The 15,009-nt window shown below is 46.0% G+C and overlaps 1 protein-coding gene across 1 annotated transcript; it reads left to right on the top strand.

Annotated features, from left to right (window-relative positions):
- The first annotated feature begins 4,546 nt into the window (after positions 1-4,546).
- Positions 4,547-14,308, top strand: LOC134139308 (radial spoke head protein 3 homolog). Its single transcript, XM_062573741.1, has 9 exons — positions 4,547-4,707; positions 4,964-5,051; positions 6,214-6,355; positions 6,671-6,816; positions 7,405-7,608; positions 8,643-8,805; positions 9,966-10,052; positions 11,879-12,142; positions 13,876-14,308. Exons 1-9 carry the CDS (start codon positions 4,601-4,603, stop codon positions 13,887-13,889), a joined length of 1,215 nt encoding a protein of 404 aa, XP_062429725.1. The 5' UTR covers positions 4,547-4,600; the 3' UTR covers positions 13,890-14,308.
- Positions 14,309-15,009: the final 701 nt, after the last annotated feature.

Below are 15,009 nucleotides of genomic sequence, written 5' to 3'. Positions count from 1 at the left end.
CAAGCAGAAGTGGCCGTGCCTGGCTGAACAATCAGGCAACCGATAGCTTTCCTCAGAGCAAGGGCTGGCTTGCTTCCTCAGCAGCCAATACTCACCTGCTTGCTTCTGAGACAGAGGAAAACATTGGTGTATCTGCTTTCTTGCGGGCCAATTCCAGATTAGCATTTGGGTTCTGGTATCAGTCAGCCTTCAGAGGCTGCGATTGAAATACCTGAACAGTCTGAAATCCATCTAGTATAGAAGCCACAACACTACGATGAGTGTGTGTCCACCTTGGTGGTCCTCAGTGAAACCGCTTTTGAAACTCACATGACATTTTCATTCCCATCAGTTTCCTCCCTCTGTGATTTTGTTAGAGTTACAACTGTACTTGTGTGCTCATTCCCTTTGTGTTTATTTTTTGTTTAACTATGACAATGAATTTCCTGAATTAAGTTATACCTGGGAGAAGAACCATTGCTCTGCTAGGTATTTGATGCTAGGATATATGTCCTGGTATGTACACTGCAGGATATCTTCTTAAGGTAGCTCTTCTGCAGGCAGAGGCAGGGGAGAGGGGGTTTTCTCGCCCTTGAAGGAAAGAAGCACTGCCTCCAGCTCCTGAAGAAACACCCCAAGGAGAGAGACTGTTGCTGCAGGGCATACTCTCGACAAGAACCTAGCTAGTATTGCTGTTACCTCTTTTGCACTCTCGACCCCAAAATCCTTTCTAAATCAGCCCTAGTCCTTTTCCAGCAAGCCCACAGCACATCTAGCAGAGCGATCCAAAAGCACTCCTTAGCCTCTTTTGCAAACCACAGGCAAACACTAAGACCAACACAGAGCTGGGTGCCTGGAGACACACGGGTTTTGTGAGAGACAGCTCTCTGAAAGCTGACCGCTCTTTCCACAGCGACAGGAAGTCACTTCTGCCAAACTGCGCAGGGAAAGAGCTGCGATGAGAGCAAGCCTTTGCCTGTGGGGTAGTGGCAAAGGCCCCGTTTCAAGTCAGCTGATGAAGCGTTCAGAGAGGTAGCTGGACCAGAGGAGTGCTGGAAGACCACCCTCTTTAGGAAGAGGCTACAAAAAACTCTCTGACCGCTCAAGATCAGCAGGGCCGACCAGGACACTTGGCTGCCTTAGCCCTGCGCTAGCAGTTTGCAGCGGAGAGCAGAGAGTGCGCAAGGCCCCCAAGAGGTTGCTTACTCAGTGACCGGGTTTCTGCAGGGAAGGATTCTGAGCGAGAAACTGCAAGCCGCCATGCTGCTGTTAGAGTAAGCTCCCGCGTGAGTTCACCTGTGGCTCCTGGAGTTTATCGGCTGAGAGCGTTGTTGCAGTCCTGTTAAAAGAACAAACACGAGTACATGGCTCGGCAGGGCAGCCAGCCACGTAGTCCCAGGGAATGCTGCAAGACCACGCTCCTATGAAGAGGCTATAAAAAACTGTCTGACCACTCACAACATAAATCCTGCAAGGAAACTGTCTGGATAAAAGAAAAAAAGAGAAAAAACCTCAGTAGCATCCTTACAACCACATAAAAATGCCTAGAAGGGCAGTGTATTTGTACCCGGAAGGAAGACTAGGGAATATGTGGGCCCCATACTGAATGGAGCAGAAGACCTGCTGACAAAGGATACGGAGAAAGCAGAGATACCGAATGCCTTCTTTGCTTCAGTCCTTACTGCTAAGGCCAGCCCTCAGGAATCCCAGACTCTGGAGACCACGTACAAAGTCTGCAGAAAGGAAGATATTCCCCTTGCCTGCGGAGGATCAGGTTAGGGATCATTTAGGCAAACCTCACATCCTCAAGTCCATGGGCCCTGGTGGGACGCAGGCCTGAGTGCTGAGGGAACTGGGGGGTCACCATTGCTAGGCCACTCCCCATCATCTTGGAAAGGACGTGGAGATCAAGAGAGGTGCCTGAGGATCAGAAGAAAGCAAATGTCACTGCAGGTTTCAGAAAGGGCAAGAAAGGGGACTCAGGGAACTTACAAGCCAGTCAGACTCACGTTAATGCCAGGAAAGGTGATGCAACAGCTCATCCTGGATGCCGTTTCTAAGCATGTGAAGGAGAAGAAGGTGATCAGGAGCAGTCAGCATGGATTCAGAAAAGGGAAATAATCTTAATGAATCTGACAGCCTTCTATGATGGGATGGCTGGCTGGGTAGAGGAGGGGAGAGCAGTGGATGTAGTCTCCCATGACTTCACCAGAGCTTTTGACACCATCTCCCATAGCATCTGCATAGGCAAATTCAGGAAGTCCAGGCTAGGTGAGTGGCCAGTGAGGTGGATTGAGAGAACTGGCTGAATGGCAGAGCTCAGAGGGTTGTGCTCAGTGGTGCAAAGTCTCACTGGAGTCCTGTAGCTAGAGGTGTGCCCCAGGGGTCAATACTGGGTATAGGATTGTTCAACTTCTTCCTTAGTGACCTACATGAAAGGACAGAGTGCACCCTCAGCAAGTTTGCTGATGATACAAAACTGGGAGGAGTGGCTGATACATCATAGGGCTGTGCTGCCATTCAGAGAGACCTGGAGAGGCTGGAGAGACGAGTGGAGAGGACCTCATGCTGTACAACAAGAGCAAGTGCTGAGTCTTGCACGGAGTGAGAAATAACCCCATGCCCACTATCCACTGTTCAGGAACACTCCTGGGTTAAACTGACAGCTTTCCTCTGGCTTTTGGAAGCTTTCCAGAGCTGCAGGCAGAAGAGCCTCTTGAGTGTGCAGTAGGGATGCCTGTAGAGTCAGCAAGGTACGTCTCTGACCACAGCCCTTGTCCACTCCCCCTCCCAAGCAGCACCAGGTGGAGATGTGGCCCCACAAGTAGGCCAAGCAGAGGTAGGAGGCAAAGTTTGGAGGCTAGGCCAGGGCTCTTTTTCTTGGGAACGCAAACACCATGTCCCTCACACCCTAGCAATCTCTCCCCAGCTTTTGAGTCCCTGCTGCAAAGTCAGAAACACCTGGATAGCCAAACTCCACATTTCAGAAGATATGAGCCAAGTCACTCCAAGCCAAGGTTTCCTTGCTTCTGGCCAGCTTTGTCAGTTTTCCCGGACTGAAGGGCCACAGTGCTCGGGCACTGGCTGCTAAGCGGGGCAGAATTTCTGACTCCTCTCCAGGCTCCAAACGCTCATTCACTAACTTTGGATGCCCAGGCACCAGCAAATACCGAAGGACTGCCTTCTCCTCCCTCCCTCCCTCCCCAAGGACACTTGCACCGGGCTCACATCTTGCTCCACCACCCTGCTGTCAAACACAGTTACACAGCTCCCACTCCTGTATTGACTCTGCCAGCTGCCCGTTCAGTAATTGCAGCAGATTGGTATGAGCTCCCAGCAAAACTGCAGAGCAGGATAAGAAACTACTGCTATCTTAACTGGAAACCGTGATGTTTTTCTTTTTCTTTTCTTTTTTTTTTTCCTTTAAAAGTTTGTAAAAACCCGCAAAACCATTCCAGTGACACCTGGTGGTTACATTCCCTCACTACGTCAGCTTAGATGCTTTGCCTGCAGAAGTCTGAAACGCCACAGGCTCTGCTGTGCTTTGAGTGCCTTCTAAGACGCAGGCACAGTTACGGACGCCGTTTGCCTGCTGTCACATTCACATCTACCACGGGTCTTGTCTTGGCAGCCAGCTCTCCGGAGCTTCCCTGAAAGCCCCTCCTTAGCATCTACGCATTAACTCCTAGCGGCCACCAGACTAAGCCGCCTCCGCCGTGCGCTCCGGCGTGGGATCATGTGCTCTTGTAGCAGCTCCCTTCTGCAGAGGCCCTGCAGCGTAGGGGACTGATCTGCAGTGTGGATGCCCCTGTTTTCTGAGAACAAGAATCTGATTTGCCACGAAAAATTAAGGTCTGGTTCAAGAACGAGCGTTTTCCATGACCTTCCCTTGGTAAACTGGTTGTTTGCACCTCCCTTTGCCTGTGCCGGCTGAACTGGCAGGAGGCAGTACAGGGAGCTCGTGACCTAGTGCCATTGCCTACTAACGGCCTACGGCCTTTTTTCAGCATTGACCAAGAAGCCTAACAAGGACACTCGACCTGAGGAGAAGAGGAATAAAGGCCGTCAGCTGTGCCCACAGGCGACTTTGCCTAATGGAGGTGGACTGCCCTGGGAATGGGAACAATTTAGATGTAGTTTGCATTTCACTCAGCTGGATAAGCGCTTATCTAACCCCCCTTCCCACTGCTGTCCCCGGTATTTCAGCAAAACCCATTCACAGGCAGAACCATCGCTCTTCGCTCAGAGTCCCAGCGCCTGGAGAACAGCAACCCCCTCCCCAAAGACCCCTCCGGATTCAGCTGCGCAGACAGGAAAGCACAGGCACTTGGGAGCCGGAAGAAACGCAGCACAGCAGCGAGGAGGGCTCGTCCTGGCTACCCAGGCCGCGACGAGGCTCGAGGCAGCAGCACAGCCGCCAGCAGCGCCAGCGCTCGAGGCCCGCGAGGGGAGCGCGCGGCAGGAACCGCCAGCGCCGGCCCCGCCCCGCCGCGCCCCGCCCCTGCCGTCGGCGGCCGTTACCGCGCTCCTCCCGCCGCGGGCCGTTGCCCGGCGCCGACGCCGACGCCCCCGCCCCGCTCCAGCGGCCGCCGGCGGCAGCCGAGCCCCTGCCGTCTTCACCATGTTGCCCGCCCGCGGCTCCGAGGCGGCGCCCTACAGCTACTGCCGCCAGCCCCGCGCCCTGCCCGCCCGGCCGAAGTACCGAGCGCGGCCGGATGCCGCCGAGCAGTGAGTGCCGGCACCGGGCGGGCTGCCCCTCCCGCAGGCTGCGCGCCCCGGCCCGGCCCGGCCCGGCCCGGCCCGGCTCTGCCCGCCCGGCGGCGGCGGCGGCGGCGGGGCAGCCGAGCCGAGCCGAGCCGAGCCGAGCGGCTGCGCGTGTCCGCGGGGCCCCTCTGGTGCCCTCTCAGCGCCGTTGTCGCTCGCCGAGATGTTAATATTCAGGCTGCGGCTCTCTAACCACAACGGTCGGTTCTTGACGTTGCAGAGAGAAGGAACCTGTTCGCTACGCGAACCTCATGTATGACAGGAGAGTGGTGCGCGGCAACACTTACGCCCTGCAGCTCGTACCTGCGGTATGGATTTTGTGTGGCTTGTGCTACAGCCTTCTTGGAAAGGAAGAAGTAGGGCAGGAAAACAGTAGCCGATTAATAGCTATAATTATTGGTGCTGTAATTTCATGAAAAAATATTTCACCCAGTCACAAGGCCTCCAGTTAAATTTTCATGCAGTTGTTTCCCACTTTTGTTTAAAGGATTGACTTCCCCATGAACTTTGCTGGTTTGAGTGGGTTTTTTTCTTTCTTAAAGTGATTTTTTTCCTTGTTTCTTTACTGTCATGATATTGAGCACAAGTCTCAGTTCATCATCTGCTGCCGTATTTATTCACAGATGTCATCAGTGAAGATAGCAGCTCTTGGGGAAATTAAGCTTTTGGGTAAACTTGAGCTTGTCCTGTGGAAGCAGAGCCATATAGATCCCAAGGCCAGCTGTACACAAGATGTACTTGTGTGGGGCAAAGGCTGTTTGTCTCTCCTGACGTAGTAAATGTTTCAGTGATATTTATTTTCAGAGAATATTTCTTGACAGATAAATTGATCATATCGGAATTGCAACTTTGTGGGGATGTCATTGTGTTGTTCTGTAAGTGTTTCTTACTGGAAATTTCACGTTTATCTGTTTAAAAAGATCAAAAGTTATTTTATTTTCAACCCACAAACACAATGTAGAATTTAGAAGTTACTCTGTGTTTTTTCTGCTTCATCCTTTCCTGCAGAAAAAAGAGTCTGTAATTTCAGTCTTGCAGATAATTTAGTTGAAAATATGAAAACTGGATTTAACTCCATCTGACACTTTAAAAGCTTCACCTAGAAACTCTCAACTCATTTGTGAGCAAGAACATGCTATTTTAATATACTTTATCCTGCAAGTAGAGTTTCATATATAACATCTGTTCCCAAGTAGCAAATAATTGCTTTTAGTGTGAGATCCTGTTATTATATGCCTGCAGGCAGTGTACTGTGATAGTTTCATGCGCTGCAGTCCTTAAGGTAACTGACAGTTTAGACTCAGGACCTTGAAAAGTAAGTCTGAAATGGTAGATTTGTAGGATTAAAAAAAAAGGGGGGTCTTCATTTAGCTGTAGAGATAAATTAGTAACATTGCTACATATGAAACTTAGAGCGAGTTTTTGATTTTGTTTGTTTGTTTCTTTTTTTCCTCCCTACTGCCTGCCTAGAGTACGCAACCGGATCCCCTTGAAATTCAAAGGCAGAGGGAAGCACGGAGAAGAGCTCTGTCCCGAAAACGAGCAAAAGAGCAGATGCAGCCAAGAACACCCGAGCCTGTGGAAGGCAGAGAGCATGCTCATGTGCAGACAGGTAAAGGCTGAAGAGATTTAAATTTCGCCTGAAAACAAAAAGGTGCTGATGCATATTCACCTGCTAAATTCATAATGCAGTTGGTAGCATCACCTAGAGCTAAGGTTCTCTTTTTCTTTTGCTTATAACCTCTTATTGTTAGTTGCATTTGATTATCAGTGAACTTTGCTAATTAGAGTAAGATTTTTTTCCAGTGTTTTTCAGTTTTGACCATGAATTCTTGAATGCATGCCAAGACTTTTCCATTTACACTTTCTTTTACCATTACAATCAGAGAAGCCAGCTTATAGCATTTGTCATGATTATGCTTTCTAGAGCTGTATTTGGAAGAAATTAGTGACCGGATAATAGAGGTTGATGTGGAGTGTCAGACAGATGCATTTCTGGACAGACCACCCACTCCCCTCTTCATACCAGCCAAAACAGGAAAAGATGTGGACACACAGATAGAAGAAGGAGAGGTACGAGGCAAAGTCTGATTCACAAGCACTCTCGGAAGATGTTTCCATATGAAACAAGTTTCTTAAGCAAAATTAGGGCAGCATGTACAAGAATTACTCCTGACGGGACATACTTAAAAAAAAAAAAAATCTGTCTCCATAATCTGCTGCAGTTTAACTGCAAAATTAAGGTGGGTGCTTACTCTTCTGCTGCTTTCAGCTAAGCACTACCATGCTGAGAAATGTCCTCCCCTGCAGAAAGAGCATCCAGGCCGAGAGGGCTTGAGAAGAGGGAGGTGAGAAGAAATAGGGCCTAGGGGAAGGCTCTGCCTCTCCCCAGCAGCCTTCAGAGTGGCTGAGGTGGTGGTGTTGGGGGAGGGGAGGGAGTGTTGCCTGATTGATCCCTGTGGCAGGCTTGATGTCCTGCCAGCCCACTTGTCATTTAGCCCTCAGTTGTGCTTCCTGCGAGAGCTGGCAAGGGGCCACGTGTGCACAGCTCAGCACTGCCTTGAACACAAGTGCTTTGCTCATCCTCCTTTTCTGCTCTGCTGTTAAGAAGGACTGTGATCCAGGGTCATTTGTCTCTCTTTCCCGGACTACCATCTTCAGCTCTTTGACTTTGACATTGAAGTCAAGCCAGTGCTGGAAGTATTGATTGGAAAGACTATTGAACAATCTTTGCTGGAAGTTATGGAGGAAGAAGAGCTGGCCAACCTGCGGGCACATCAGTGTGCTTATGGAGAGCTGCGTAACGCAGAGCTCGCTGAGGTACAGCGCCTAGAAGAGCAGGAGAGGCGATACAGCGAGGAGAAGGTAGGAGCGGCTAAGAGCAAAATGGGCCTGTGTGAATGCTTGTGGTAGGAGAAAAAACAGTTTCCAGCAGCAAAAGCCAAGCTGTGGAATAAGTCAGCTTTGCCCCAGAGGGCACCATCCGGTTGGACGCACCTCCGAGCAGTCGGGTGCCGTCTGGCTGCAGTTAGCTCTGCTGCAGCAGCATGACGCTGCTGTGTTTCTTGGGAGCTGGCGTGCTCCAGGGACACCGGAGCAAGAGGCCAAACCCAAGAGCATTTTCCTTCTGTAGCCAGTGCTGCTGTCAGTCAGGCAGTTAGCTTAGCCACTTGCATTACGAGAGCTGTTGAGTGAACAGTCCTAGTGCTCCAGAATAAGAAAAGCACCTTCCTAGCTTAGCCTAGTTAGGAAGTACTGAATGCATGCAGTCGTGAATGTGCACACATACTTCTCAAGATCTCCAGGTATTAAGGGATCTATATTAGTAAGACCCAGTAAATAATAAAGAGAAAAGGCAAGTCTTTATTTGTTATTCAGCAGCTTTATATGTTTGGGATTTTAATGTTTTCTTGCACCCACCTCAGTTTTAATCTTTTCTTGCACTGAGTTGGAATAAAAGTTGGACTGGTGAAAAGGTCATGAAATCCTGAACCAACCTCAGCTCGCTCCAAAGTTAACCATCAGCTTTACTTGCAATAACAAAGCATTGCGTCGTAAGATCAGTGCATGCTAAGATGGCAGAGGTGGTTTTTTTTGGCCAACTGGAAAACCATTACTTTACAAACTTCACAAAACCAGAAGAGCAATACCAAAGGAGTGTATTTCTCTCTAGTCACTGTAAGTTTTGATAATCTCTAGATTGAATACAATCAAATTTTCTTTCCTGTGAAGAGCTTTTGGCCCAAGTAGAGGCCGTAAATACTGGGTGGTATCTATACTTATTCACTTGATTCTCTCTCTAACTTCTGGGGTTTATGTTGTGATCATTCTTCAAAATCTAGATCAATGGAGTAACAACTAAAGACATGAAAGTTTTACATACAATGTTCTCTTGTCAGGAACGTCGCAAACGCCAGCAGATGCAAGTGCTGCAAAAACAGAAAGAGACCACAGAGAAAATTGCAGCTCGGGCATTTGCTCAGCGTTACTTGGCTGATCTCATTCCATCAGTCTTCGACAGTCTTCGTGAGAGTGGGTATTTCTATGACCCTATAGAGAGAGGTTTGTATTTTTTCTTTTTTGGGATGTGAGCTGAAAGATGTAACAGGCAAAACAACCATAAAACACAGCTTAAAATTCTATCACTTATTACAATGTAGTAGACTTCGTTTATTTAGTCATTTACACTTGTTTTCAAACTCAAATTGTTTTCAAGAACAAACATTGGCCATCAAGTAGGTGAGATCTGATAGCTTAACTTGTAATGAGAGAGGCTGCTTTTGAATTGGTGTTAAATACATGAATATTGGTGTGAAGTATACGGATGGTTAGGATTGGTAGGACATAGTGAAAGAGATCCAAATTGTAGTAAATGCATTATGACAGGACAGGCAAAGAAGTCACTTTTGTGTGTGTCATTCTGAATCTTCATTAATGATGATCAAAGCAAGGAAGAAGTTAGTCAGTTAGAATTAGAACTGGGCCATGAAAATAATTTCTGACTTTTTAACCTCTATGATTTCCAAGCCTTTAGAATCAACACATTTTCTCATTGGCTACCTTGCTGCTGTGTCATCAGACATTTGGCAAGTTTATAAATCCCATTAATATGGGTCTGCACACCACTTCCCAGGGCCCCATGCTGCTGCCCAGACTACTGCCAGGAAACAGTTGCTCCTTCCAACATGAGTCATCGGGGCAAATGTAGAAACTGGGTGTCTCTTGCAAATGGAGCAAAATTTGGGATAACTGTGTAGAAAGAAAATGATTTGGAAAAAAAAAACACATAAGCGAGGACTCGTCAGTCAGAGGGATTGAGCAGTTTTGGCAGACCAGAGGCCAGATGTTGTTGGAGAGAAAAGCAAGAAATGTTATTCTCCTGGATTGTTCAGAATAGTTATTTTCACCTAACTAGAACATGACTGTGCATCTCACTTGTGCCTGCCTTCTGAGGGTGGCAAACACCTTGGGAAGGCACTGAAGTTGAGAGCACTCTGGCCCAGATCCGTAAAGATGAGGAAGGTAAATAGAAGAGGGCAGAGTTAGAGCACTCAGTATCTTCTGAGACATTTCATCTGGCTCGTACAAAATGAGCATCTTCTAGCAATGATGCTCATCCTTTAATGACTGCAGCAAATGAAACAGCTCACAACATCCTCTCATTCGTCCTTAATTTAAAAGAAATTGCTTTTTCTTGTTTTCTTCCTGCCAAATTCCTGCAGATATTGAGACAGAATTCCTTCCATGGCTGATGACAGAAGTGGAAGAAGCATTGGAGAAGAAGGTTCTGGGGAGGACAGTGCTTGACTGTAAGTTACAAAATCCTGGAGTATAATCTGAGCTGCTTGATATTCCTAATTGTTTTTCCCTTGTGAAGACCAATATAACACTTACAAGGTCACCGTGGGCTAAAGCAGCAGGTATAATTTTAAGAACTTCAAAAGCCCACAGCTTTTTGTGGTTTTTTTCCCCCTTTTTTTGTGAAACACTTCTAATGCTGGTAAATCGCTACTGCATATACTTAGCTAATTAGTTCTCAGCTGAAATAATAGACATGTCGGGCATCCCGCTCTACTCTTTCAGGTGGTTGTATATTGTTTCTGAAATGTGCTGCTGGAGGATGCCACACATTTGGCAGAAGTAAAATGATTAAAGGATGCAAATTGTTTTCACTATCCTAGTAACTCTCGTTCCTCATGGTACGCAGCCGGCACTGCTATGCTCTTTTCCTTAGTGTTCCCAGCGGTGCCCCATTGCACCTGTGCCCTTGTTGTGGCAGCAGACCAGTCGATACTGTCTACAGCCACTTGTATACTGTAACAGCCTTTGAACTCCTTTGCAGCAGCTAGCTGAGCTACGGAGTGCTATGTTCATGCCACGCGCAAGCAGAAGTGGCCGTGCCTGGCTGAACAGTCAGGCAACCGATAGCTTTCCTCAGAGCAAGGGCTGGCTTGCTTCCTCAGCAGCCAATACTCACCTGCTTGCTTCTGAGACAGAGGAAAACATTGGTGTATCTGCTTTCTTGTGGGCCAATTCCAGATTAGCATTTGGGTTCTGGTATCAGTCAGCCTTCAGAGGCTGCGATTGAAATACCTGAACAGTCTGAAATCCATCTAGTATAGAAGCCACATCATTATGATGAGTGCTTGCCCACTCTGGCAGTTTTAGACTTCTTAGACTTGCATTAAATTTTCATTCCTCTGCTTTTTCCTCCTGGTGTGACTTACAGGTTGCAATTAGAATTACAACTGTACTTGTGTGCTCATTCCCTTTGTGTTTATTTTTTGTTTAACCACGACAATGAATTTCCTGAATTAAGTTATAATTTGGATAGTTAAAACTGGCTTGCTAGGTATTTAATGCTAGGATATGTGTCTGGTATGTACACTCCAGGGTAACTTCTTAATGTATCTCTTCTGGGGAGGGAAGGAGGAGGATCCTCTCTCTTTTTACTTTAAGACTGTTGTGTGCAACTACTGAATAAACAGTCCAAGGAGAATGTTGCTGTGGGATATGCTGTTGATGAGAACATACACAGTATTTCTTTTAAATCTTTCCTTTAAGTAAACACCATCTCTACAACAAGAACTGCAATTTGCATTCTTCGGCAGGTTTTGCAGAGGCAGATACTGCCTCAGCTAGGTTGTTTGTGGCTGCTTCTCCCCTTACACAAAAGTGTAGAAAAAGTCCCAGAGAATCCATTTTCAACCTATTTGAATGTAGAAGCTACTTAAGCTTCACTGTCCGAAAGAGCTGTGAACTGCAGGTGAAAGCTTCACAGTCTAAGGAGGCTATGTTTTTCCTCCCAGAGATGCCCATTTCTTCTTTTACATACAAAACTCAACCTGTGAATTACCAGTGAAGCTTTTTTTCAGCACCTCTGCATTGTCCCGTTTTCTATATTAAACCCTTCTTCATTCGTTCTTGGCCTCAGTGTCATATGTAATATCACTTTGAAATACATCTATTAAATACTTGAATTGTTCTTGTGTTAAATGATTTGGAAGTAGCATAACATCTAGTGTTATTTCAGTTTGTTTTCTTTTTTGAGAATTAATAGATCAATGAAACTTAAAATCACTTCAAACTACAGCTTTTTCTTCTTGTTTGTTAATGATGGCTTTCTCTGTTTCAGCCTTGATTCGTACAGTGGTTGGAAAACGCTTAGATGCGTTTAGTCAGCTCTCTGATCAGACAGAAGTACGTGCCGAGGAGCCAACGTCAACAGACACAGCCTCACAGCCGGCTGGTCTGACAGAAAATGCCAGCCCACCGGCTGTACAGGAAGAGATGACTGACCAACCTGTTGTTGAGGAACAGTTTTTGCCTCACATCTCTCTTCAGTTAGAGGAATCAGATCAAGCAGAAATGGAGGCTTTTGAAGCTGAGGAACAAGGAGGTAAGTCATCAACTTGTCGAATAAATGAAGATGAATAGCTTAGCCAAAGGAAGAGATTAATTCCTGTCTATTTACAGGGATTGTGCCCCAGCCATGCTAAAGGATGAACCCAAACAACAGTTGAGCCTTAAAGCGTGTTTTCCAAATGCTGATGTTGCTGATTTCAGACTATATGAATTGAGAGAGGTTATTAATACAATGAACTACAGTGAAATTCTATCCCCTTTCACACAGTCCTTGAAAACTTGGGTCCTTTACAGTTGAAAAGCAATACGGTGCCATACCCTGTGCTAGAAAGATATGAGAAGGACTTTAAGAGCCTCCTAGTAACCTTTGCAAGTGCTTTGATCGTGTTTTCAGAACAGAGGTTCCCTCATTTTGCCTGTTTTGAAAGGTAACTATTATGGCACGTTTCTTCTACTAACGTTAGTCTCTCCTGCCCAGACAAACTTGGGTGGGCATCTCAGCAGGCAAGGGACAAAAGGCTGTTGTTCCCAAAGCTCCCAAAGTTCCCAGTGATGTGCCACTGAGAATTACTATGGGTACCAAGTCCTCCTCATCCTCCTGACTCTGCAGTGCTGCTAAGGAGTTCAAGCCACATGCTAATTCCAGCCTCAGTTCTGTTTCAAATCCTCCTTTCCTGCTGATCCACTGGAAGGGTATGAGGCACAGTGGGCAAAATGTGCCCACGCTGCCACACAGACCTTGTGATTTGCCAGCCAGCTTTCCCGGTGGAGGAAACTCATAAAAGTACATTTTTGCCCCAGCGTGGAAACATTGTTTCATTCCAGCTAAACCTGTGGAAAAAGTGCCCTCTTGTCAAAAAACTGCCTTCTGCTACCTCCTCTTAGCAGTGCAGAAGAGATCTGTACTAACCTGGTAGGCCAGGTCCAAGTCTGAGAGAGAGATTTCAGAAAGGACCTATGAAGAGGCAGGTAGCTGCTCCACATCTCGTATTCTAAAAAGCAATGTCCAGATTTTTTCCCGGTCCATTTGTACATCTGACTTCAAAGGTACACCTGCCTTTCATCATCCCGAGCTAGGACAGCTGATGATAACCAGTGCGGCTGTTGCTTATGCGGAAAAGCTCCCTTGGAAGATGTTGTGCATTAACCTATTTCTTTAGGTAGCTGAAAAGCAGAAATAATGAAATGTCACGAACAACAGATCTGCTCAGTGGTTTGAGCCACAGCAGATCTGAATGTGTTAAACTGGATGTTTGTACGCAGATAGCACAGACTGTAGACAAATCGACTCATGGATACTTTCTAAAAATGGAATATTCTTCTAAACTCTTCCTCTGACTGCTAAGTTCTGAGTATTTTAACATACTGTACTTAGTTTTTTCTCAAAGCATCCAGCCGTGTAGGTTATGTGCCTGAAATTCAGATAACCACTGCTCTGTAAACTTGTCTGTGAGTTTCTCAGGAGAATTTATTTTATGACACACAGGACTGAAAGTGAAGGCTTGAAGTGAAAATTTGGTTCAGACATTGAAGTCCATGGGAGATTTTCCTCAATTTCAGCTGGACCAAGATTTTGCACTGCTTTTGTTCCCATGATGGAGACTCCTCTCATGACTTCACATAAATTATTCTGGCTAGTTTGATCTAGATATAAACAAATAAAAAGGCATTGAGATGATTCATGAGGATTGTAAATGTTTCCACTTCTTTCAAGGAAATTGTCAGTTTTAAGGATTTCTCATTACGTGTTTTCTCATATCTTTACAGGAGACACACCATAGTCTGGAGGACTGCCGTGGATCACTTTTGAAAAGATTCAAGCAAATGCTGACTTGACTATTTGTTTTTTAAAATGTTACAAGGTGGGAAGTGGTCACCTGGAATATTTTCATATTTGTCTCTTCTGCTTTGTGTTTTATTGCTAGAAAATTTACTTAGTGTTGAATTATTCTCTTTAAACACTTTGCAGTATTTAATGCTGCAATCTCTGTAAAATTATATTCTTAAATTATTGTAAAAAGAATAATGAATTGCGTGCACTACATTTTTACTTCATTAGAATTTATGAAGACAACACAAGCCTATAAATCACATTATAGTGTAATGGTTGTACTTTTGGGAAAAGAAAGTGTTGTTTATAAATAGGGTTTTAATATAGTCTTTCTTTCCAGTCTGTGACCTGCAATGATCCATCCTAATATTTTGTAGAATAAAATCAGATTTAAAAAAAAAAGCCTTCACATTGTACTACTTTGTTGGAAACAGTGTCTTTAATATGTGAATTTTGAATGTGCCCATAGGATTGGGGCCTGAGCAAACAAGTTGAGGGGCAAGCGTGCATCCTTCCACGAGGATCTGGGCCAGAAAGCACTTGGCTTTGTATCTCTGAAACTGTTTCTCAGTGACAACGTGGTTCAGATTAATGGAGGAGAGGAGCAGGAAAGTGAACGTATCAAACATATTAACTTTATGCCTCCACTTTTTCACTGATAATAGCCACTGAACAGGAAGCTCTATACTGACACACTTTGCAGTGATGACCTAGCCTGTGGCAGTAAAACTGAGGAAAAATTGCTGAAGAATAGTCTACCAGCACAGAATGTTAAGTTACAACTGCTGAGGGGGAAGGGAGTTTGGTTTTGGAAAGTTCTGGTTTTCTTTTTTTAACACAATTTAATCACAGTTTCAAAACCTGCTTTGCTTCAACTCCTACAAACCTGAGCATTTCAGTTTAGTAAACCAACCTGCAGTGGTTTCTTCTGGGCCAGGGCCTCTTGTCCCTGGTTGCCTGGGAATGTCTCATGCTCTCTTCCACTGCCTCGGAGTCTGATCGCCCATGATATAGGTCCACTACCGCCACAGGTCAGTGAAGACACCAGTCCTTGACACTCCTCTAATTTA

Source organism: Rhea pennata, chromosome 3, assembly GCF_028389875.1.
Source record: "Rhea pennata isolate bPtePen1 chromosome 3, bPtePen1.pri, whole genome shotgun sequence".
In the NCBI taxonomy this organism is placed as follows: Eukaryota; Metazoa; Chordata; class Aves; order Rheiformes; family Rheidae; genus Rhea; species Rhea pennata.
Note: the sequence above shows the minus strand (reverse complement) of the source record. Positions and strands in the feature narration are given on the sequence as shown.